Source organism: Microtus oregoni, unplaced genomic scaffold, assembly GCF_018167655.1.
Source record: "Microtus oregoni isolate MIOR12 unplaced genomic scaffold, Mior012 000027F_ref0000203, whole genome shotgun sequence".
In the NCBI taxonomy this organism is placed as follows: Eukaryota; Metazoa; Chordata; class Mammalia; order Rodentia; family Cricetidae; genus Microtus; species Microtus oregoni.
The window spans coordinates 6,791,264-6,818,200 of NW_024543086.1; the positions used below are offsets into that span (position 1 = coordinate 6,791,264).

General features: G+C 36.2%; 1 protein-coding gene across 2 annotated transcripts in view; it reads left to right on the plus strand.

Moving 5' to 3' along the window:
• Positions 1-24,018: 24,018 nt before the first annotated feature.
• The window catches only part of Gabrg2 (gamma-aminobutyric acid type A receptor subunit gamma2), a 92,177-nt gene continuing 89,258 nt past the window's right edge, over positions 24,019-26,937 (plus strand). For both annotated transcript variants that reach the window (XM_041676208.1, XM_041676209.1), the window contains exon 1: positions 24,019-24,340. In XM_041676208.1, coding sequence (XP_041532142.1) covers positions 24,237-24,340 — 104 coding nt within the window. In that variant the 5' untranslated portion in view covers positions 24,019-24,236. The remainder of the gene's footprint in view (positions 24,341-26,937) is intronic.

Consider the following 26,937-nt stretch of genomic DNA (forward strand, 5'->3'; position numbering starts at 1 on the left):
TCTTCCCAGCAATTTTGTCTACTTCCAATAGCCAAGAGGACAACTATATGCTTTTCCTTTGGTTCACCTTCTTACTTAGCTTCTTTGGGATCACCAATTGTAGCCTCCGTGACCCTTGTTTATGGCTAGAAACCAATTATGAGTGAGTACATCCCATATTCATCTTTTTGGGTCTGGGTTACCTCACTCAGGATAGTGTTTTCTATTTCCATCCATTTGCGTGCAAAATTTGAGAAGTCATTGTTTTTTACCGCAGCGTAGTACTCTAATGTGTAGATATTCCACACTTTCTTCATCCATTCTTCCATCGAAGGGCATCTAGGTTGTTTCCAGGTTCTGGCTATTACAAATAATACTGCTATGAACAAAGTTGAACAAATGCTCTTGTCATATGATAGGGCATCTTTTGGGTATATTCCCAGGAGTGGTATTGCTGGGTCCAGGAGTAAGTTGATCCCGAATTTCCTGACAAACCGAAACACCGATTTCCAAAGTGGTTGCACAAGATTGCATTCCCACCAGCAATGGATGAGTGTTCCCCTTCCTCCACAGCCTCTCCAGCAAAGGCTATCATTGTAGTTTTTTATTTTAGCCATTCTGACAGGTGTAAGATTATATCTCAAAGTTGTTTTGATTTGCATTTCCCTGATTGCTAAGGAGGTTGAGCATGACCTTAAGTGTCTTTTGGCCATTTGATCTTCCTCTGCTGAGAATTCTCTGTTCAGTTCAGTGCCCCATTTTTTAATTGCGTTAATTAGCATTTTAAAGTCTAGTTTCCTGAGTTCTCTATATATTTTGGAGATCAGACCTTTGTCTGTTGCGGGGTTGGTGAAGATCTTCTCCCAGTCAGTAGGTTGCCTTTTTGTCTTGGTGACAGTGTCCTTTGCTTTACAGAAGCTTCTCAGTTTTAGTAGGTCCCATTTATTCAATGTTGCCCTTAAATTCTGTGCTGTTGGGGTTACACATAGGAAGCGATCTCCTGTGCCCATCTCCTGTAGGGTACTTCCCACTTTCTCTTCTATCAGGTTCAATGTGTTCTGACTGATAGTGAGGTCTTTAATCCATTTGGACTTGAGTTTTGTGCATAGATTTTATTTTTTTTATTAAGGAAAGCTGTAAGTATCCTGACAAATAAAATTAAAAATAGAATGTCCATCATTGATAAGTTCTGTAAAAAAAAATCAATCATTATATATGCACATATATAATATGAATATGTGGTGTGTGTAGTAAAATGTATTGACACAGGATGAAATTTAGGGAAAGGTCAACATGAACGTTGTTGTGAGGTGACATTGGAGCTTGATAATTTAACAATTTATCAGCGAGAGTTCACTCTTGGTCAACTTTCAGTTGGATTAACTCAAATCCATAATTTCTTTCTCTTTCCCACAGTGTTACTCAGCTGGGAATGTGTTGATATGTTGCTAGCATTTTTATTTTCCGTAAACAAACATTTCTTTTTTAGTAGAAATATTATTTTAAAGAAATAATTATCTGCTGTAATAACTTCAAATAAAATCAGTTTTCCTTGCTTCTTCTTTACAGACTGTAAGAGCCATATTTGCCATTGTTAGTCTTGATAAATAAATGTCTCAATGGGACAAGCAACATGACCTTATTTGGCAGAAATGGCATGTTAATTCTAAGATAGTGGCTGATTTCTGTCTTTCTTAATATATCCAGAAAAAGAAACCACCTTTAGCAAGACCAAATGTAGAAGTGTAACTAGGAGATTTCGCAGTTATTTGGATACTGCCATACTTTCCTCAGCTGAATAACTCTCAGAACTTGTGTAAACCAGTATTTTCCTAATGATGTTTGCCTGAAAATGAAATTTAAAAATCAGCATATTTTAAAAAGTTTTCCTTTATAACATAATACTGTATATATGGTCTACTCACTTTACTAAAGTAAAACTGAATTCAGTTTTTGTAATCTTTCCTGATAGCATTAAACAGTGTCTAGTAAACATGACAGGTATAGAGTCAGTGACAAATGTGTCCAGACTGGGAAAATGATTCACCATTATATTATAAATGTATAATTTATATATTTATTATATTATATATTTATAATTTATATATTTATTATATTATATATTTATAATTTATATATTTATTATATTATATATTTATTATATTATATAAAGATTGTCTTCATTTGGAGGACAAGATAACCAAAGTCTATTAAAACTCAGAGAAATCATTGTGAATTGTAATTATACACTGTATGATTTTGTGCAAACTATAATAACAATACTATTTATATTCTTATTAAGCAAAAAGCATAGCACATCTCTTCTTTTGCTTCCTACTTCAAGTGACATAATCTCTATGGACAGGAATAGAGCCATCTGCTCTCTTTTCTTCATTTAATTATTTCATGTCGGATTTGACAAGGTGTTATTGGAGATTTATTATAAAGAATTTCACCTTATGAGAATTTAGGCCTGAGTGTCTAAACACGGCTGAGGCCTGTGGCTTGTGTTCATAGTTCTGAAAGTAATAAAATGTCTCAAGCAAAACGTAACATCTGTAAAAGAGAAAAGCCCTGACAGTGTTGACCTCTTTGTGGAAGGCAAGATTTGGGAACTAGAATTCCTCTTTGGTTATTTTGTCGGAACAATCATTACGCCACACTGAATTTTCTGTCCCCAGATATCCAAAACCTTTCCTTTACACTTCCTCATGAGTTTCATTCTGGAGACTGTTTGGGAAGTAGATATTTCTTGCTTTCCCCTTTTGTTGTCTCTTTAAAATGGTATTAAACAATCACAAGAGAGTGGTCAAAGAATCAAGCTTGACTTCAGTGCCCGGATATATAACTTAAGTTGACATACTACTTATTTTTTGGTTCTGATCATTTATGAGGAATCTTTCTTGCTATCTCCTAAGTGTCTCCCTTCACACCACACTCACAGGTGGGAGTGAGGAAAAAGCAATAAGGTATCTTAATAACAATGAATCTAAAACTTTAATCTCATATTCAAATGATACCCGTGATTTTATAGCTTCAGGCCTTTTAAGAAAAAAATATGATAAAACACATGCCAAAAGCAATACTGAATCAGACACAATCCATTCCAATTCTGCAGATGTGTTGTTGCAGAGATAAACTGAAGCACTTCTGCTCTTGTTATAAAAACATCTGCCTTTTTCTTTCAGTCAGGAAAAATTATGAATTATCTTAACATTTAATTCTTTTGAAATTGATATATTCTAGTAAGTTAAAGATTAAAATGCATTTCAAAAATGATTAGTAGTCATTTAAATTTACATTATATTGTCTGAGATGATTATAAGCACATAATCATAATAATTAAAACATGATCAATACTAGAACCATCTTTCTATAGTAATATATTAAATTGTATATGTATACTTATATGCATACATGGGTATCTAGACATTTACAGCTAGATTTAGATATGAGCTTGTTATTACTGGAAAACTGCATAAGTAATGGATCTCTTAATCTATCTGTGCTGCTATAACAAAGTTATGGCTAAGTAATTTATAAACAACATAAATATATGTACTATGGGTTTGGAGGTTTGAATTTCAAGATTTGTGTTTTGTCCCATTCAGTATCTAGTAAGGGTTGATTTTCTTCTAGGACGACATCTTTACTGTGTGTTCCAGGTGGGACAACACCATGTGCTTCCAAGACAGAAGCTCTCCCTGCCTGGGCAGGTGACATAATCAGGTCTGTTATGAGTTCTACAGACAGGAGCGCATGGCAGATTCCTGCCACCATACACAATGAAACACATCTGCTCATGACAGCACTAATCTACTTTAAGAGGATGATGGGCATTGAAAAAGTTCTTCATGGAGTTGATTAGCCATTTGGGCAAGAAACTGTTCTCGCCTGGACTGCTTGATGGTCTACTGTGTAAACTGGACATGCAGGACTCACAGAAAAATGACTGATTAACAGTCCTTTAGGGTTTCTGCTTCATGAAAGGATTTGCAAAACATTCTGCAGGACAAAGAAGAAAGTGATTGACTGCCTTTGAAATTTCCTGCTTCATGGAAAAGTGCCAAATACTATGGGCCAGTAGGCTGAAGATGGGTACCCCAATGTTACAAAAGAACTTTGAGTGACTGTTCAGGTAGTATCATGTCTCTATCAATTTTAGTGTTTTGGAAGTTGCTTATAATGCATTTCCTGTTAACTTAGGTAATATTATATTTTTCCGGAGTCTTTGATGGAGTTGAAAAACAGATAGTTATAGTTCTCCTTAGTTATTATAAAAGATAAAGTAGATATAAATATTGTAATTGTAATTCTTACATGATACCTATTTGTTATATGTAAGTTTACTATGCTACAGTTAAAACTTTACTTTTTATTTAGACATAAAAAAAGAGGAGATATGGTAGTCTCCTCTGTATGGTGTCAATATGTTTTAAAACCATTTTATAATAAAGAAGATGCTTTGGGCCTATGACAACACAGAATAGAGCAGGGCAGGAATTCCAAGCAGGGAGAGAGAAGAAAGTAAGCAGAGTCAAGGAGATTCCACATAGCTGCTGAAAGAGAAAGATGCCTGCTAGTGTCCACCAGAACCTTGCTGGTAGGCCATGATCTCATGGTGATGCACAGATCAATAAAGATGGGTTTATTTAAGATGTAAGGGTTAGCTAGAAATATGCCTAAGCTAATAGGTTAAGCAGTGTTGTAATTAACATAGTTTCTATGTGATAATTTCACTTCTGGGAAGCCAGGAAATGATTGAGCGGCTGATGTGGGATTCCTTTCTGTATGCAGTGAATACCATTGGTTAATAAAGAATGCTCAGAGCAGAATAGAGATAGGCAGGGAAAACTAAACTGAATTCTGGAAGAAAGAAGGAGTCAAAGAGACGCCATGTAGCCACCAGAGGGGAAAGACAGGAGCTGCCAACTGGAACATTACCAGTAGGCCATGAGCCTCATGGTAAAATATAAAATAATAGAAATGGATTAATTTAATATGTAAGATCTTGCTAAGAATATGCTATAGTGATTGGCCAAGCAGTGATTTAATTAATAAAGTTTCTTTGAGGTTATTTCATGGCAGAACAGCCAAGAGGAAACAAATGCCTTCCTAGTACAAGCAGCCTTTGCCTACAGGATTTTAGTATTTTTTTAAACAGGGTTTCTCTGTGTAACTCTGGTTGTCCTGGAACTCACAATGAGGAATAGGCTATGTCAAACCCAGAGATCTGTCTGCCACTTCCTACCAAGTGCTTGGATTAAAGGCATGTACTACTACTATCCAAAGTATTTTGGTACTTTTAAGATGTGAGTTCATGGATATAAATACTTTCTAAAAGACAGAAGATGAGGATATGATTTCTAATCACTGAATAGAAATTATAAAGATTATGTACCTAATTGCCAATTAGAAATTATATGCTTTTGTAAATATCCTAAAGAGAAAATAAAAAAAGCACCATTAAACTATCCATGGTGTAGTGTATTGGGATTAAATAATGTTAGAAAATAATTTGATATAATTACTTTTTTTGACTCAGATAAAGTTAATTGTGTCTAGATTTCTAACCACATTTAACTCTATATTTTCTTATGGTAATCATTTACCTGGTGGGTTCATGACCAATGAAAAGACACTGAAACCTGATGAACACTTCCATCCATGGAGAAACGTTGTTTTTTTTTTTTTTTCAGGAATGATGTGCAAAACTAATTTTTTTTTTTGGATTTTCGAGACAGGGTGCAAAACTAATTATAATGAGGTTTATTAATGGCACTTTGTGAAGGGAAGACAAATCTCTCAGTACCCATAATAGAAAGCTCGTGCACACAGTTAAAGACATTTCCTCCTGCAGGTACAATATGTTCAGTGTCCAAGGTCGACATCATGGCTTCTTCTATATCCTGTGTCTAAGGATGAAGATTAACTAAGCACAGCTCATTAACGGCTGTGAAGTTAATTCCACCTACTTAAAATTCTGCAAAGATTTCTATGATCAAAGAAACCTGTGGACTTGAAAGTGAAACAAAGTAATTGGTTTCCTTACTTCAGAATTATTTAAAAGATGCAAAAAGTATTTGCTGAATATTAACTTCTCACTAAGTATGGATCATATTAACTCTTTCACAACCATTTAGTTATGATATTCCATCTTTCTAGAGGTTATCTCATAGGAACCGTCCTTTGTCATAGAGAAATCTACATTTCATTCTAGTTTATTCTGTACAATTTCCTAAGAAGGCAGAGTCATTAGACGATATACAAACATTTGTGATGCAGCATTGGAAATTATTGTGTTGTGGCAGAAGCAGCAGATAAGCTGTTATGGTTTAAATGCACACCCAATTTTCAACCGTTGTAAACTTAATCCAAGGTGAAATTGTTGGTGGGTGATGTGTCCTCTTGGAAGATTCTTCCTTTGTGATGTCTGTACTTTCATCAGGAGACTGCAGTAGTAATCAAAGATCAAGCTCAATTCTGTCTTGTACTCTTGTAATTCTGCCTTGTGTCCCACAATATCACAGCAAGGAAACCATAGCCACCTCCCAACGCCATAATCATGGTTTCCTGGGAAACTTAACTGAAAGCAAATAGATGCTGTTTATTGTGTAGCTCCCATTATCTGGGGTGCCATCAAAGCAGTACAAAACAGGCAATATGAGAAGCAATGTCAAGTCATAGTTGAAGTATATTTTCATTGATGAATATTATAAAAACGGCTTTTAAAGTCCTTTCATCTTCTTTGAGCTTTTCAGATGATATTAAATGTATACATGAGCCCTAAAAATTAGTCTTGTATTCTTTGGGTTCATTGGTTAGATTACATTTTCTTTGTATTCAAGACAAAGAATGTTTTCTTTAAATATAGAACTATGTCTCTCTCTCTCAGGATTATCTACAAATGTTGTGAGATTCACATCCTATTTTGTTGATTTAGATTGTTGGTCTCCATAAAAGGACTAAGATGTGAGAAAAGTCAGGTGAATGTCCTGAATGGAATGGAATTAAAATTAACTTCACACTCCATATGAAACTAAGTTGAAGTGTGAAAATGGTGGAAAAATAGCTGATAGTGTTATTGCCTTATGGGATTTTAGAATTTTCAAAGTTTATTCTCATAGAAAACTTCCTCTATGATTCTAGCAAGGCTGTGGATATAAATGCAGATAGAGATAATTGTTTCTTCATTTTTATATAATGATGTGGAATGGGGAAATGCTCAATAGGCATATATTTAGGTGGCCAAAGGAATGTAACAGTGAACAATTTATAAAGTGAGAGAGTTGAAATAGATGGACATTGTGATCAGATTGTTAATATAACAACCATTGGACTTTTCCTATGATATGTTATCTACTTGCAGCTTTCCTCTGGATATATCATGAAGACTATACTTTGCACACATGAGTCTTCTTGATATCAAGTGAACTTATGAATCAGCCATTCAACTTTTGGTAAAATACGGTAATGAGTGGTGGTTTGTTGCAAGGAGAGGCCCACAAGTTCCTTCTGGCCACCCAGATAGCTTAGCCCTGAAATAACCACACAGAAATTGTATTAATTAAATCACTGCTTGGCCCATTAGCTCTAGTTTCTTATTGGCTAATTTTTACATCTTAATTTAACCCATTTCTATTAATCTGTATATCACCAAAAGGTCATGACCTACCAGAAAAGTTTCAGCGTGTCTACCTCCAGCCATGGATCTATGGTGTCCCTCTCTCTCTGCTTTCTTCCTCCCAGAATTCAGTTCTGTCTTCTCCGCCTACCTAAGTTGTGCCCTATCAAGGGCCCAAAGCAGTTTCTTTATTAACCAACGAAAGTAACACAAAGACAGAAGGACCTTATACAACAGTGGTTGATTTGGAGTATGTTGTTTCTGTTCCATTTGCTTAGAAATAAGCAGAGGTTTGTGGCAGCTCCACACATACAGATGAATAAAGGCTGTAAAAGCACCATATCATCAAATGAAACAATGATCAGTGGTCATGATCCATAACACACTCACTATTGCATGACTTTCATTTAGTCATACATCTATTCAAAAGACTTTGTATTATTTCTAATGTTATTTTTTGATTCCTTTTCTTTTTACAAGGTATATGTGTATGTAAACATACATATATGTATAATTCATATGTGTAAATGATAAAGGATCTCATATATGCATAATTATGCTTTATTTGAACTGGATTATTCTGAAGATTACTCGAGTTGGTATCTGAATGGAAAGAAATGAAAACTTTTTTAAAATGTTACTTACTAGTAATAATTCACAAATGTTGCAAAGATTTTTATTACTATGGGCAGTATTTGGGAAATGGTGTCAGGCTGTCTATTTTTAGGCTACAGAAAGTGTCACTCTCAGTGCTTCAAATAAAAAGAAACTGCTTTATGTCATGGCAAGTAGCTGGGAGTTTACAGGGTAAAGAGGGATGTGTTATTCACATTGCTCTTCAAGGCTTCTCAATGATATCACTGGCTGGTCACTATAACTCTTCCAGATACCTATTTGAGACCATACTCCATTCAAGAATAAAAATAGATGCTAAACTGAATTTTCAATGCAGGTGAAATTTTACTTAGAGTTTTAAATGCAGATTCCACCTTGTTCTTTGACCTGCATTGTGATATCAGTCCACACTTGAGCCATATACAGGAATAGTGTAATATATCTCATCCAGGATCTTTCCTTGGGGTTAGTTTTTCTACCAGCATATTCTGATTAAATGTATGTGTTTAGAATAAATCAGAGGAGCACAGAATCAGTGATTCACAGGAATAATTGGGAAATTGATCATAGGTAGGCAACTAATCCTTTCTATCAAAACTGTTTTGGTACCAATCTGAAGAGCATTGTGGCATCATATTATTGTTATAATACACAATTTCTTGATTACTACTGTGGTTAAGTCTTTATTTTATATATTTATTGGCCATTTACAATTAATTGTCTGATAGAAATCTGTTTATATTCTTTTCTCTTCCTATATGCCAGTCAAGAGAATCTCTTTGCAGAATAACTTAGACTTTTGGATCAAATGTTAAACATTGCATTTTTGAGTTAAGATTATGAATTTGTCTTAGATTACTTTCATATTAAAAATTTCGATGGATTTTTAATTTTACTTTTTATCTTTATGGGTGCACATATTGTGTGTGTGCTTGTGTATGTGTGTGTTCCATAGGTGTTCAGGTGTTTGTGAAGGCAAAAATATCGTGTGAGATTCAATGAAGCTGTAATTACAGGTTGTTGAGGGCCACTCATTGTTCAGTGCTGAGAACCAATTAGATAAGTGCACTAAAATACTGTGCAGGTAGGCATATAATGTATTAAACTTATTCTTGTTGTTAAACAAGCATATTAAAAATTGTAATGAAATTTGTAATATTAAGAAAGGAAGTAAAATTCAAACTTGAATAGTGGCATAACTCCTTTAAACATTTTTATATGTACAAGATGGTTAGGATATCACACCCATTAAATGTGGTAAACAAAATACCTGACCAAAATATTTCACAAGTAGCTGCCCTTCCTTAATTATCTGTGTATTTTCTGACAAAGTCCATAGAACCCCCAATGTAATTAGGACATAAAAATTTGTTTGTGCTTCTGATCATCTTAAAAGCTCCACTATTTAGTGTGTGGAAGCTGTGCCTCAATCAAATTAGAAGCAAAGGTATTTTTTTAACCTTAAGTTCTTCAAGGTGTATCTCAAACCACAGTGTGAAGGGGACAGGAGAGTAGGAGGAAGGAAAAGTGGCTGAGATGGGAGAGATTCTGAAATAAACCCTTTTAATAGCATGGAGTCATACTTTAGGATACAACAAGATGATCTGTTTTCCAGAACATGCTTACTACTTATTAGCTATATTATCTTGACAATGCAAAGGACTTGATACTACTTCATATTCCAAGACGTTTTTTTTTTTTCTGAACAATGAGATAATGAGTATGAGATTTTCCTTGAGTCTTGGTGTGAACTTGATAAAGTTATCCCACTATGGCCTGAGAACTCAGTTTCTTCTCAGACCTAGTATATATATATATATACAGGCATGCATATATATATCTGAAGATGGGGTTGGAGGAGGAGGATAAAAGAGCTGAAAAATAAGGGGGTGTGCTCTGTGACATTCTGTCTTCTGAACATAATATGGCTGTTAAGCTGATAAATTCAAGCCAGCTGTGGTTACCTGAACAACACCTATACAAGATCAAACCAGCCAAAATACCTCCATATTTGGGGATATGATCTCTGGGCCCTAAACTTCTTAATGAGGAGTAAGTGGCAGTTGGCAAATTTGGAGAAAATAATATCTTACATATCATAAATAGTATGGTTCCTGTGTCCCAGAAAATGACGCCACATCCACACACATGAGTAGCACTGGTGCCTCCCTCCTTCTTTAATTGTCCAATGCCTAGTAGTCAGCTCTGAAATAGTATGAAACATACAAGTAATATTGTATAAACTGAGAATATTGTATTTATATGTTTAGGTGTATGTATCAATTAATGAAAAAGAATCTACAAACTTGAAAGACACATAAGCATTCAAAAGTAAGGGAGAAATGAGGTGATTATATTTTTACATTAAGATATTTTAAAAATTAAATAGGGAAAATTAAAACTTTAGGCAATGAGGTTTAGAAAGATTTAGGGAGTTAAAGTGGGGGAATGAGGGATGCTCAGGATTTAATTTTATTGTTTACATGCATTAAAATTTTAAATAATAGAATAATATATAAATAAATAAAGTTGAAAATATAGGTTATATTGTTTAATATATTGTGCATTAAACACACTACAGTGTAACTATTGTATGAGGAGAAAGAGAGAGACAGAGAGAGAAAAGGAAAGTTCCCTAATTCTAAAACCATTGCACTGTGGGTTCAGGCTTCATTAGATTTATTGCAAGAGGACACAAGAATTTGCGCTGTAACATTACATCCCTCACTGCAAAGTGCATTGTCTTCCTCATTTGTAAAATATATGCTTTGCATCCCAATAATCTCAGAAGTCATACCTCATCTGGCATCAATTCTAAAATCTAAGGTCAAATCTCTTGCTATAAATGACTTCACTCAGGCACCATGTGACGGAGGTATGATTCACACTTGTATAAAGGTCCTCTCCACCTAAAAACTTGTAAAAGCAGATAAATTAAGAGCCTCCAAAATCCTAAATATAAGTCCTATGATTTATCTCTAAAACCAATACTATGAACAGGGGAACCAGCATACCTGGATCTGTTAGCACCACAAGAAATTAAAGAATCATGTACTGAGTATAGCCTGGAGCAATTGCAGAACCATTCTTATTCTGAGTCCCAACACAAGAAGAATGCAGTCTTGGATTCCCTCAATAAGCAGAGCAGATTAATACACCAAAAATGAGTGCATCGCCTCTTAAACCAAAAGAGACTCTTGATGGAAGGGGGCCAGGTGCAGCACCTTATCCTCCATCTTCCAGAGTATCTGCACATTCTGCATTTCACCAGACTTCTTGAAACTTCACTGATGTTGAAAGTCCCCCAAAAGTCTGTCTTATTTACCCCCCACATCTGGCATGCTGCCACCTTACAATGAGTAGAATAGTTGTAGCTGTCTGGTTACTAGATCCAGTAAGTGTAACCTTTTCCACATAATAGACAGCATTGTAACCTGGAGAGAGATAGAGATGAGTTAAATTATGACATCAGGCTTGGGTGAGGGTTGACGTACCCTTAAGGGCTATAATTATGCCTGTCTCAGAATAAGACTGTGCATATGATTTCTAAAAATCTCAAACCTGAGGATGCAGAAGATGAGTTTCTCCTTCAGGACATACAGAGATATGCTCGTGTTATTTATCAAGAACAGAATCTGGGAATTCAAATCCCTGAGTTTACTCCCTGCCACCACTTTAAAGATGCCAGGCAGAAGATGGAGACGATTCACTTCCAGATTTTACTTTTTCCCATATTTACATTATCCTAGTGAGTCACCATAATACTTGCCTATAACAAGTGACCAATTAAAAATATAACGGTCCATACTTAATAATATTTAATTATTATTTTTCAGGTTATTTTGGCCCAGTGTTCCCAGTTATGTGGTAAACACTGTTTCTGCAGATTATAGAATTTCATAACTGAGGTAAGGGAGAATGATATTGAAGTGTTTTTCATAGTTATCAATGTATTTACCTGTAGTAATATGTTTTCAATTCAAATTAATGGAGAAAATGAACTTCTATTCAGTCCCTGAAATAGTCAAGCCTTATAAAAAAAATAAGACTTCAAAAAATAATTAAATATTTCTGTACTTTGGGATTTTACATGTAAGATGAGAAAATGACAACAATTGATATATTATCTATGTCTTACAAACATTTAAGCATATTTAGGTTTCTCACACCTACATTTATATGAACACATATGTCCATATGGATTTCTTTTAACAGACACATTTTGTTTTAGTATTAACGAAGTTTTAAAGTCTTTTGATATTTTTCTATTTAAACATTTCTTTACTGAATATTTGGAAATTTCACCCTAATTCTTCTCACCTCTCAGTCCCTCCATATCTTTCCCTCCCCACCTGCATCAGTCCCTGGAAATGAAACTTAAGAAAAAATCAAACCAAAGCATAACAAAATAAGCAAATACAAAAAAGAAAAACAAACACATAAAACCAAAATAAAAATCCTCTTTATTCCTTCTTTTTCACTTCTCCAATACTTCCCCATGTGTCCTGTTGGCATTGGGAGCCACGATGTGTCACACAGTAGACCCTTTTTCCAATCAGCTTTACTTGCAAATATTCATTGCAATGAGTCATTGGTTTGGTTCAAGGCTTCTTCTTTCTGGTATATCATCATCACTGGATCCTCATCCAAATTCCTCTTGGATATCCCACAGCTGCCCTGAGTCATAGAGATCCAGCTGTTATTGTTCCACAAGATCACTCCCTTGGAGGAGTTCCATCCAGACGAAGCCTTCATCTGGTGATGGATGGAGATAGAGACAGAGACCCACACTGGAGCACCGGACTGAGCTCCCAAGGTCCAAATGAAGAGCAGAAGAAGGGAGAACATGAACAAGGAAGTCAGGTGGACCCACCGAGACGGTGGGAATGATCTAAGGGGATCTCACCATGGCTAGCTGGACTGAGACTGAACGAGCATGTGATCAAACCGGACTCTGAATGTGGCTGAACATGGCGGACAATGAGGGCTGCTGAGAAGCCAAGGACACAAAAATCTATGGTACAAAATCTATGTAAATATGTGATTAGAACAATACAACAGGGAGCTCTTACAGCTGTCAAAAAGCTAGTTATCTGCTCCATATGGTAATTATATTTGATTGAGATGATTTTGTATTAATTGTAATGGGTTACAGGCTAGTTACTAGGAGTACTTGCATTTTGTAGATGGTGAAAATAAGGCTTAAGAATGTTAAATGATAGACTTTAGAATATTCTTTCTCTTCCAAAGTGAAGACTTGATCAGATAGTTGCTAAAGTAAATTTTAGATGTGAAATTATATTCAACAGTTTTCGATGTATTCTCAACTGTACTTATTTATTGATATTTGAACAAGATATCAAAATTTTTAAATCACTTAATTCCACGGGCAAGCACTAGAAATTTCAAAAGGGTTATAATCAATATTAAATCTCATAATCAGTCATAAAAATGTGTTAAGAAGGTCAATAAATGTTTCACAGTAAATTGCTTTGCTTAAAACATATTCAAAGAATTTGGATTATTAAGCACCGTAATAAGCATGCTCAGAGTCTGAGGGAAAAAATATAGTTTACATATTATCTGTGCTTCCCAGCGTTTTGTAGGTGATGCAACACTGTTGGTCACTGGATGAAGAAATAAGTCACTGAATGAACTGATAAATGAATGATTTGATAAAATGAATTTAGATTATGTTGTTTTATTCAACTGTCTGGAGAATAAGTTTAAAAATTGTTTTGAGTCTACATGTGCACAAAGGTTCAGCTTTATCACTTTGTGAAGTTGGATAATTGTGCAAATTTAAGTACTAATCCCAAAGGAATATTTATTATAGTAATTGCCCTTGGTTTCTTTAATAAACCTTTGAACTCAAATATGATATACAAGGTCACTTGGATTTCATGTATTCTTGTAATGGTTAATCTTCATTGTTAGTTTGAGTGGAATTGGCATCTCCAATAGGACACACTTTCATATATGTGTTTGAGAGATTTTGCAGGGAGATTTTACTAAGAACTGAAGAGGTTCTCTGATTATGGGTGACAGAGTGTGAACTGGAGTCTCAGAGTAAGGAAAGAGAAAGAAGGAAATGAACCAAACATCAGCTTTCATCCTAACTGTAGTTTCCTTGTGACTATACATCTCCATGCCCCATCACCCAGTTTTCCCTACCATGATGGACAACATTCCTCTGAACTCTGAGTTAAAATAAATGCTTCCTGGTCCCAGGAAGATTAGTCAGAACTTAAAAGCACGTTCTGAGTTTGCAGAGGACCTGTGCTTGTTTCCCATCACCCACGTGGTGCCTAACAATCATCTATAACTACAGTCCCAGGGGAAGAGACTTCTCATCAGCACATACGTGCACATGGTACATATAACCCCATGTAGGCAAACATACATACACTGAAATGAAACAAAACAAAACAAAAAAACCTAAAATTTCCCTTTCAGTTTCTCTTTGTCAGTCATTAGAGAGAAATAAAGAGGGCAGTTGCCTTATGTAACAAGGCATAAATTATGTAACTTTTTGCATTATCTTTTCAGCCTAATCCAACGGAAGTTTCTTTAACGTGCAAGTATTATATGAAAACTATGGAATGGGACATAACCTAAATAGTAGAAAATAGTAGGATTTGTATGTGAATATTGTCAGGTAACTTTTATTCCCCACTCCAAATAATGCTAGTCAAAATTTTTACCACCATGGAATATATGTCCAAGCTGGGGGAAAAAAAAAAACATGAGCAATTATGCAACAATATAGAGAAAATCATTTGTGTTTGAAATAATATAAATTTTGAGATGAACCTAGAAATGTAGATTCAGTGGTAGAACACGTTCAACACAAAGTCTAGGCTCTGTGCTAACTCATGAGTATAAGAGAGCATATTTCTTAGTATGGAGACTTAACTAAATTCATCAGTCCGGGCAGTAAAGGTGTTTAAGATGGGATCTGCAAAATAAGTAGGAAATAAAAATCGAGGAAAAGAACATTATTATGCAGAGACAGCAACATGTACGAGAGCTCAAGGGTCGGAATGGAAAATGTGCTCTACATACTGTGAAGCCCCAGGGGATTGAATGGAGACAGCAGTTTTGAAAGTACCTGGAGATGAAGGTAGTGAGGCTAGTGAGGTTAGACCACAACCTGCTTGCCTATGTTCCTAGATCTCAGTGATATCGATTGCCATATGCCCAGCCTGTGTTCCCAGATCTCACAGAGTTATCACATGCCACAATGCCCAGCCTGTGTTCTCAGATCTCAGTCCTATCACGTGCCACATGCCACATGCCACATGCCCAGCCTATATTCCCAGATCTCACAGTGTTATCTCATGCTACATGGCCAACTTGTGTTCCCAGATCTCACAGTATTATCTGTCATATGCACTTGAACAAACCATTTCTCTGCCTCTAACCTACACATGTGAACATGCACAGCCTACAGCTTCTATGTTTTGAATTAATTTCCTCATTTTCTTGTTTCTGAATTTATGCGCCTCGATCATTACTTTGAAGCGTTTCATCTTCTAAGTACTTATTGCTATAAAATTTCCTCTAAATATGTTTTAACTCCACAACATGAATATGGATATGCTTTGTTTCCACTTTATTTCATGTGAAATGCTTCAAACTTTCCCTTTGAACCTTGTAATTCAGAAGGACTTTGCTTAGTACTCAAATATTTTGGAGTTTTTCTTTATTTGCAATAGATTCCTCAGTGAATTCTGGTATAGCAATTTTATACATATTTGAAATTTACTGATTCTTATTTTATGGATAGCTTAAAGAAATGTGTAGTTTGCATTCTCTTCTGCGGTTCCAGAATGCGATCTAGAAAAGTCACTAAGTCTCTGTGTGTATATGTGTGTGAGTGTGTCTCTTTCTGTATTTCTGTGCCTCCTTCTCCATCCACCTTTGGGTCATTCACTTTGAAGCTTTGTTTTCAAATGCATAAATTTGATTTTTATATCTTTCTGGTGAATCAATTATTTTAACATTATAAAGATGAACTCTCTCTCATTGTCTTAGTTACTATTCTAATGCTGTGAATAAATACTATGACCACAGCAACTCTTAGAAAAGAAAGCATTTAACTGTAAAAGCATGGATTTTACATTTGCTACAGTTAGAGAGGGTTATTCCAAGTTCATCACATTGCAGCAAGCAGAAAGACATAACCCTGGAGCAGTAGCTGAAAGTTTTACATCTTGACTCACAGACAAGATGGAGAGAGAGAAAGAAAGAGGGAGCGGACCTAGTATAGACTTTTGAAACCTCAGAATCTACCAACTCTGACACATTTCTTCCCACAAAGTCACACCTATTTCTTTTTTTTCTTTTTAATTTATTTATTTATTAAAGATTTCTACCTCCTCCCCTCCACCGCCTCCCATTTCCCTCTCCCTCTCCCAATCAAGTCCCTCTCCCTTTTCAGCCCAAAGAGCAATCAGGGTTCCCTGCCCTGGGGAAAGTCCAAGGACCACCCACCTCCATCCAGGTCTAGTAAGGTGAGCATCCAAACTGCCTAGGCTCCCACAAAGCCAGTACGTGCAGTAGGATCAAAACCCATTGCCATTGTTCTTGACTTCTCAGTAGTCCTCATTGTCTGCTATGTTCAGCGAGTCTGATTTTATCCCAGGCTTTTTCAGATCCAGGCCAGCTGGCCTTGGTGAGTTCCCAATAGAACATCCCCATTGTCTCAGTGTGTGCCCAGCCAAGCTATTGTTCACTATCAATGGAGAAAACAAGACATTCCAGGATAAGAAGGAAAATCACACCTATTTCTAAAAGGCCAATTCGTGGTCCTTCTAATCCAGAAACAGTCTGTCTCCTTGGTGACTGAATATTCAAATATATTAGCCAATGGGGGTCATTCTCACTGAAGCCACCACACTCACGAAGTTTCTACTCTTCATAAGTACCTCCATGCAGCATTAGCTATTTTATGTAGGTTTGTTGCATTTTATTCCTCCTGTATTCTGAATATCTTAAATATCACTTTCATGTATATGAGGGATATGTTGTATGTACGTCTGTGGGCTACATGACAGCCGGGTGTGACGTGCATTGGAGCTGGATTTATAGATAGTTGTGAGGCACCAGGAAGGCACGGGAAATCTCTGAACAAACAAACAGTGCTCTTAAGCTTAAGCCACCTGTTAAACATTGTATTCAGTGTTTTCTGGTTGTTTTGCCTTTATTCAATAATTTTTAGAATTAGATTTTTAATTTAATGACATTTAGACATATCTTATATCGCTTGTTGTGGTGTCTAGGATAAGAATGTTCATCTCTGGCTTATCAAAGTCTAAATACAGACATGCCATTATCTCTTTGATTTTTTTTTGTTTGTTTGTTTTTGTCTTTTGATTTTTCGAGACAGGGTTTCTCTGTAGCTTTGGAGCCTGTTCTGGAACTAGCTCTTGTGGACCAGGATGGCCTCAGACTCACAGAGATCAGCCTGCCTCTGCCTCCCAAGGTCTGAGATTAAAGGCGTGTGCCACCATTGCCTGGCTCCATGCCATTATCTCTTTAAAGGATATGTAGGAAATAGGTCACACTTTAATTTTATTTAACTCAAGGTTTGGGTTTCCTTGTGATGCTGTTGTTTTATAAAATATATGCATGTCTGTTATAAACTACAATATACACTAATGTTTTTGTTTGCATTACAGGGTTGGAATATTTTTTAATTGTAAAAACATAGCAAAATGGGTTGTAAGGAAATTCTGATGAATTATATTACGTTTTCTGTAATATTAAGTGTTTCTAGAGTTCTTCATTATGGATCTGTTTCTATCTGTATTTCTTCAGCATGAGGTCTTTAATATTAGTTTTACTTCAGCTACACTATAGAGAAGGTCTCCTAACCTTCATTTATCTAAAATGTTTTATTTTTCTTTAAAGGTTTACTAAATTTTATGTGTATATCCCATTTTTGCCATTCAAATATGTCATCACGGTCTCTTGTCTACAATGTAAAAAATTCTTTATTTTTGAGAATGCCATACACATATATGATGGAATATAATTATCTCTACTTTTATTCCCCCATTCCAAATTCCCTTATGTCCCTCCTCCAAAAACCTCTCGATTTATGTTTATTTTTTATTTTATGGTGATGCACATGTAGTATATTTAGTTCCACACTGTGCTTGACTTCCCTTATGGAAGTGCTGTGGACACTGCATAGTTCCTGGGGGAGGATCATTCTCTTTTGAGTTTGTAGTTCCTGGTAGGATTCCAGCACGCCAATAGAGAGCTACTGTCATTTTTAATGACATCCATCCCTATATTGCGGACCTGTAATGTCATGCTTTAGCATTCTATATTTTATTTTGTATGTGTGACTGTGAAGATGTCTGGTGCTATTTTCACTTTGTTTACACCACTTGGAATCCAGTGTTTTGTGACATAATCCATATGTTAATATTTCTGACTAGCTTGGGGAATTTGCCGCCACTATTTCCTTCAATATGTATCTGTTTAATTTCCTTTCCTCCATCCACAGCACTTCACAGAAAGCTTGCTATTCATTCACCATTCCCAGGACACTTACTCTCTTATTTGTAGTATTTTTTTCTAGTGTTTATAAAAAGCACAAATTTTTTTACTTCCCCTCTTTGATTCTCTTTCACTTCTTCTAGTTTCCCCTCCCCCTTGTCTGTCTGCTACCATGTAGATTTTTCTTTCTAGGCACTGGAAAGTTTAATTCCAGATATTCTCTTTTATCTTTTCAAAACAATTTCTCCTTTCTCCTTGAGTTCTATGTCTTTCATTCATTTGTCCATATAAACATTATGACCATACTTTTCATTAAATTCTTGAATTACTTTTTGTGGTTGACTGAGTGTTACTGTCTGCTAATTGCAATATTTAGGACTTCTCTCTATTATCTGGTTCTACAAACCGTAATTAAAATCGCTTTGTCTCAATATTCTAAACTATGTACAGTGTAAAATTTTACCATGTGTCAGATGTCTTATATAATGTGTGAAAAGATCCTCTGAAGAATGATCATTTGTGTTGTAGTAAGTGTCTACTGGAAAATACACTGCACCATTTTCAAATGGGTAAGTCTTAGTTTTGGCTGTACCCGTATGACAACTCAGTGTTTCGTTAGAACACCGAAAGGTCATGGGCCTGGAGGTGCGAGCAAACTGTGAGGTGTTGATAGAGAACCTTGGTTTGATGGGATTCAGTTGCCAATCTGCATGACAAAGGATGACAGCTGATGCCAATGGTCCCTTTTCAATTTTTCAGCTTTGCATTTGCTGGGTTCTTTAATGCCCTTAGCCTCGTTCTCACACGGAAACAAACATTTAAGAGGATTTTACCTTGACATGTGAAATATTATCTTTCTGTTCTCAAGTTCTAATTTTCTTCTTAATTTGTGCTTTTCTGGGAGTTATCTGAGACCTATTGATGAGATTCAACTGTATCTAGGCACCCTAAATTTCCAGGGTTGAGGATTTTTCTATAATGTGGGACTTCAAACAAGGAAATTTTAGAAAAATAAAGAACAAGTGGTAACTTTATAAGTTGCCAGAGAAGAGCCACTATTTCAGGGCCAATTCAATTCTGCTTGCATTCTATATTACTTTCTTTATAGCTTCAAACCACTTTAGACACTTTTTAATCCTTAACATAGTTTTTTATTTAATATTTCCCAAACAGTTACAAATATTTTCCAAAGATTATTTATGGAATTATAGCCAAAACTAAAATCAAAGTGAGATATTTTAGTTTCTTATGCGATACCATACAATCCAACTTTTAAATTTGAAATTTATTTCCTCTTTTAATTATTCTATCTCAGTCTGTCTCTGTCTCTTCTGTGTGTGTAGGTATGTGCGCACGCACACACATGTAGGTGCCATAGCACACTTGTGGTGGCTAGAAGACAGCTTTTGGGAAAGGATCACTTTCAAGAGTCAGTTCTTATAGTTCACCTTGAGTCTGGCTTTCTAGAAGTGTCTGCATTTACAATCTTGCTCCAGGCTATCTGTCCCCACAAACTTCTGCACAATTCTTTTCTCTCTGTTTCTTGTTTCATGTTAGAAATTCCTGGAACACAGAAGGACACCAATGCATCTGGCTTTTGAAGTGGGATTCCAGAGGTCAGACTCAGATCATCAGTCTTGTACCGCTAACACCTGCTCCTACAGATATAACCCAATGGACCACAATATTGAATTTCGTAATTTCCTACTGGAGATAGTGACCACAACAGTAAAACTATTACTACTGCTTCAATGTAAGAAGGAAATTGAAGTGGATGGCGGTGGCACATGTCTTTAATTCCAGAACTCAAAAGGTAGAGGCAGGGGGAGAGATCTCTGCAATTTTGAGGAGAGCCTAGTCTACAAATTAAGTTCCAAAAGAATCAGAGTTGCACAGAAAAACCCTGTCTTGAATAGCCAAAAACCAAAATCAAACCAAACCAAACAACAAATAAGAATAAAATTGAAAATTTAATACAAACACTGACAGCAGCCATAATCAATAAATTCTCTCATAATTGCAATTCCTTGTGGGTGGTAGGATATGAGTGTTAATTTTCTTCATTCTACCTTCTATATTTTTTAAAATTTTAATGTAATTTTATTTACATATATGTATATACACATACTTAGATTTTACAATAAAAATTAGCTTCATTTTATTAGGTAGCAACTATAAACTTAGTATAATAGATAATATTATTGCAAATTATTACTAAATAATGTATTTTATAAGTACTAGAAAATAAAATTTGTCTTATGAGATATTACTTTAGCTATGTGTAGGTATGTTATATTGTTTATATTGAATCTGTTTAACTATGTAAAGATGTGTTTCATTTTTTTTACCTTGTCTGCCTAAAGGACCTGATTGATCTAATGAAAAGCTGAGCAGCCAATAGATATGCAGTAGAGGGTAGAAGGGATAGTAGAGTTTAAGTAGGAGGAGGAATCTAGGCTCCAGGGTAAAGAGAACAAAGGAAAAAGAGAGAGACAACTGGGGACAACTAGCTAGACATGGAAGAAGAAGGAAAAGAAGGACATATTGCCTGAAAGTAAGGTAGAAAGCCCTGAGGCCAAACTTAGATGAAGAGGAACAGGTTAAATTAGCTTAAAAAAAAAAAAGCTAGTGGGACGAGTATAAGATAAGGCCAAGAATTCTTAACTAAAAATAAGTCTCCAAGTAATGATTTTGGGGGTGGCAGTCCAAGAAAGACTGATGCAAATGTGGAAATATCAGCAAACATATCCAAAAAGCTTAATTCAAAGACTAGTTATCAGATAAGACAATCCATCGAGGTACATTCAAGCCAACTATTCATGTATAGCACAGTAAAAATTGTAACCAGACACTGTCAATAACTATATGGACTCTTTTTACATTGGAAAAGTATCCTCTTATTAAAATAGGTTATATAATTTGTGGAGATTGTTATGAGTGTATTGAAGTAGAAAATATGAAAATTTGTGAAAGATGCCAATCATTCTGGTGGGTTTCATTACGTGAATTACTAATTGAGTTTATCTGAGACAGAACTTTGGAATGCTTGAAATATTCCATAGGATAGTAGACAGATTCCTCCCACATAAGTATTGATGCCATCTAGAAACAATATTTTTGGTTAGTGGGCTACCTACTTATTTGATTTGATTGTTTAGAATATTCCACAAAACTGTCTTTCTTCAATTTCTTCCAAGAATTATGACTGGAATTAAATGACGGGTCTATTTCTACAGTCACTCCAATGGGTATGGTTTCTAATATTGTAATTTTTTGTAACTAGCCTGTCCATTTCACTTATGTCATTGATATTTTTGGTAGGCATTTAAAAAATATGTTTGTAGGCCCTATTCTACAAAAATGTGATCAAATTAGATATAGTCACTAACAACATATAACTATAGACTCCGAATACATTAAAATTGTAGCTGCGAGGAGGAACACTGGTCTTCTTGCTGTAGTTAGGAATGGTGACCATTTTAGCAAAAAGGTACTTAAATTTGTTCTGTCTTCATTGAAACCACAGTGGAAAGAAATCTATTGACCTCTGCTGCGGGAACTACCCGCCTACTGGAGCCTCATAGACAATTTACCTGGATGTGGAAACGTGTCTGGCCCCTTCCTCTCTGCTTCCCCCTGGGCCCCGTTGGTTGTTCAGTTTGCTTTGGATCTGATCTTGATCCATCGTTCAAGCAGAGAATCCTGACTTTGTAAGTTTTACCCTTTTAATAAACATCGGTCTTTTTCTTAGTTCTGAGCTAGTGTGGAATTCCTTTTTTTGATAAGCTTCCAATCTTTCTGCCTTCAGACCTCATATGAATACTGTTATTATTTTAATTTTGCTCACATGCCATGAAATAATTATGCTTAAGGCTAGCATCATGCAGGTTTCCTTGATGTCTCTGCCAGAAGGCATCTCCTGGACTTACACCATTGACCGAAGTCATCAATAATTTTTCCTGCTTTTCTAATGTGTAATTTTGAGAGCAATAATGGAAGCGGCATCCTATCATCCTGTGTTCAAGTCCCAGTCCCGGAACTTCTTGCTAAATTTCCATTAGTATAGGATGATCTTTTTCACAATAGTTTTTGGTTTAGGGATGGTGCACTGGCACTTTTCTATGAAGAGGTACAGCAATTATCTTACCTGTATTTTTTAGTGAACATCTTGCATATGCGATGCTAACTCTACAGGAAGTGAGAAGCATCACCACACCCCTTTCTTCCCTAGGATATGAGAGTAGAGATTTTCTGTGTGGTTGGCTAACTAGGTTGGAATAAGAGCGTTCCAATGTCCTTAGGGCTCATTTGATCAAGAAAGAAACACTAGTTAATACAAGATTGCTTCCAAAACACCTAAAACTAAAATTAAGGAAATCAAAGTCAGAGCACAGAAGAAATGGAAGTGTCTCGGCGTTGTTACATTGCCCACTGTTTTTGCCCACAAGTACACACAGGCATAAGCAAATCAGGGCCCTATTTTGTGATCCTTGCTCAAGCAGCTGCCTCCATGCAGCTGTGTTGGTCAGCATTCCAACACATGAATAACAGACAAGGGAGGAGTAAGGTCCTGAGGAGTGCAGGACTTTCCCCATGCTTTACCCTATCAGTGTTTTCTGCTTTCATTCAATTTAAGTTTACCAAGTCTTTCTTTGCAGAAGGATAGTTCACTAGGCACAGCTACTCTTTTCTCAAAGCCTGTTTTCCCTCCCTCAGCAATGCACTCATGTTTAAGATCACATGATTTTTAGATAAGAATTGTTCTCAAATCTGGCCAAAACAAACCCTCTCTAGTGATTCTGTTTCTAGGCATACTGAAGCACCTCTTTCTTTCTTTCTTTCTGTTTTTTTTTTAACTCCCATGAATGGAAATCCTAGTATGTTGGTACAGGAAAGGGTTAAAAAGTGCTGGCAGGAAATCACGCCTGTGTTAATGCCTGCTGCAGCCTCACATCTCTTCCACTTTGACCTCACAGTTAGTCTGCAGGAGTTAATCACGCAGAGCCTCTAGTGATTCCCCTTTCTATTTCTTTTAAACAGAAACACAGCAGAACCATGCTAACAGATCACAGCCCCATTTAAAAAGAAAGAAAAGAACAGAGAGCAAATACATAAACAAATCTAAAAGGACAAACCCCTGGGAGTTCATGGGAGCGCACAGGGCATGAAAGTGAGCGCCTTTCTGTCTCTCTCATTTGCCTCCGTATGCATCTCTGCCTGTACCATCCCCCCCCCCCCCGCCTCCCCCCCCCCTCAATTATATTATCCTCTCAGACTTGGAAGCTGCTGCCCGAGCTGACGCTTTGATGGTATCTGCGAGCGTTTGTACTGATCTTTATTTCTGCCCCCTGAATATTAATTTTTGAAGCTGGTAGCAATACATTTCCTGAGTGACGGGACCTACTAGAGGCAGGTGGGGGGAGCCAGCATCAAATCATCAGCATAATAATAATACAAAGGGGGAGGGATTCTTCTGCAACCCAGAGGCGAGAGGAAAAAAAAAGCGATGAGTTCGCCAAATACATGGAGCATTGGAAGCACAGTCTACTCTCCTGTATTTTCACAGAAAATGACGCTGTGGATTCTGCTCCTGCTATCGCTCTACCCGGGGTAAGATGGGCCGTTTTCAATGTTGTTTGGCTCTAGAGAGATGTGGGGGAGAGATAGGGTTGTGGAAGCAGGGAGACCACCTAGATTTGAGACACTCTTTTGGCATTTAGGCTTTATAATTTAGGGAAGAGTGAATATATGGGGTGGGAGAGAGACGGATGAGAGAGGAAGGACATATTGGTTTATCTGTTAATGAACTAGGTTTTATTTGTTTGTGTCGTGTTTCTGAGCGCTATAGCTCACCTCATAGACTCTGTGTTCTGGGAATAGCATTTGAATTTGCTGCAATCTGATATGAAGTGGGCTGTGCTTGCACACGCCAGCATTTGAGGCCATATTGAAGGCATTTGGGTGGGGGTCTGGAGGAGAAAATTATAAATGGGGTCCTGGAGAACACTAGCGTGGTCTGTGTGAAGGAGTATTGGGGGCGGGGGCAGCGCGTTTTCTATTCTACACTACAGCCTTCTTTGGTCCTGCACCTGAGTATTCAGTCAGCCAGGTTTTCTATCCAGCCCCATTGACCCGGCAGCTGATTTCCAGATGGGCAAACACGATTCAGCACCAAGGACAGCGGTCCAGCTTAGGGCCCGATGTAAAGAGGCTTGCCAACCCACATACAGTATCAGTATCTCTAAATCTTCAAAGGACATCCACGTAGTCAGAAGGCCAGTGGGCCAAGGCACAGCACAGGAGTCTGGGGACCTTGCACGAGTTGCTGCTCCCACCATCAGATGGTACAGGGGCCACTGAACATAAGGTAGTGAATATAGTTCAATGAATGTTTAGGGAATTTATCTGGAACAGAGCTGGCCTGGCTGCAGTCTTGAAAACATGCTCAACCAAGTGAATGCAATGCCAAAATCGTGAAGCATGCATGAGTGCTTCACAGTCTTCCTGCACAAATAAAGGGGGAGGAGGATCCATAAAATTCCTGAGCATGAGTGCTCCCTGAAATGGGTTTCATCTAGATTATTTAGAACTTCTCTTGAATTAAGCCTATGAGAGTAGAATACCCCCCCCCACACACACACACAGGCACGGTGCCTATGCTTCTATTCATGGATATAGCTCTCACCACATTACAGTTTCCAATAAAAACCTACAGCAGGCTAGAAGTCCACTCTTTCATAGTATGCTCTTCTGTATTTCCATTTTAAAATCAAGTATTGTAAGAAATATTTCTATGGCTGTGTCATCTCCAAACTCCAATAAAGACACAAATCTGTGGAAGATATCAAGACATTATGCCAAAGTTTTCTTGGAAGTTAATGTAGCTGTTGTAATAGAGATAAACTAAGTGTTTAACTACAATAAACATTGAGTTTAGATAGACCGTTTCATTAAAACACACAAATTGAAAAAGAGTCTCAGAAGAGGAAAGCAACATTTATTGGAAACAGTATTATATGTCACAGAATATAGTAGAACCATTAAAATATTTTTTTCTATTCAAAACCACCACACACTTTCCTGTTACATATTTTATGTAAGTTTGTAAACTTTATTTTGGGAATCAGAGTGCTCATAAATAGGGCATTTCTTCGTGTACTTCTACAAACCGTGAAACCTGTGGAATAAAATCTAGATCAGACATGGGGAAATGTATCTTTCCTTCTTATTTCCATTCATTTTAGTAAACAATTTGTAATAACTGCCTGAGTATATTATTATGTATTTTGCCTCCAAATTATTCTATTTTACTTTTTATGGCATGATAGCATTTAAGATTTATGTGTTATAAAAATGCTCTGATAGATATATTTTTGTATCCTCAGAGTAATGATAAAGCAAGTAGCCATTGCAGTTTCGTGCAGTGAATGTGGTCAGAGTTTCATGTGATGCAGTCCTTTAGATGATCTATCTAAATACCTGAGTATGGATGGAGAAAGTAGAAGATTTGCTCTCCAAAGCTGTTGCAAAAGTGTGGGATACAAAAAAATTTCTTATAAAAAGGAACGGAATCCTCAGATTCTATGTCATAAACAATAATAGTAAGTGAAAGGGGATGAACATTGTAGGAGAAGAAACTTTGACAGACATTTTTAATCTATAACACTTCAAATGAGCTTTTCTTCCTATTAAATGACCAAACTCAGTTGGTCATCCCAACATAAAAGCAAAATAAATCATAAATCAAATCATCAGAGCAAGTATGTTGAAAGCTTATACCTCTCCTTCAAGTGAGAATTTCATAAACTTGAAATTTGCTCCACTGCCTTGTATCTTGTTTACAACTTGTGAGAATCACTTGGGAACTGACGAAAATGGAAATTCCTCAACCACACACTCGATGATTCTGAGTCATGAGGTCTGCGTGAAGTCTAAGAATGTTAATTTTAACAAGTTCTCAGAGTTCCTTAAGAAAAATAGGCCAGTTGTCTGTCTATTTAGAAAAGTTTATTTATTACCCTAGTTAATATTCATAAATAATGTGTTTCCTACAATTTTTATTCATCTTGGCATATAAAATCAATTTCTTATCCATTAGTTACCTAGTTGTATATTAATCAAGTATGCCCATAAATCAAAAATTAAAACTGTAAAGGATGTTACTATATTTATCTCATGTGTAAATTTTTTGAAAAATTTTGACATAC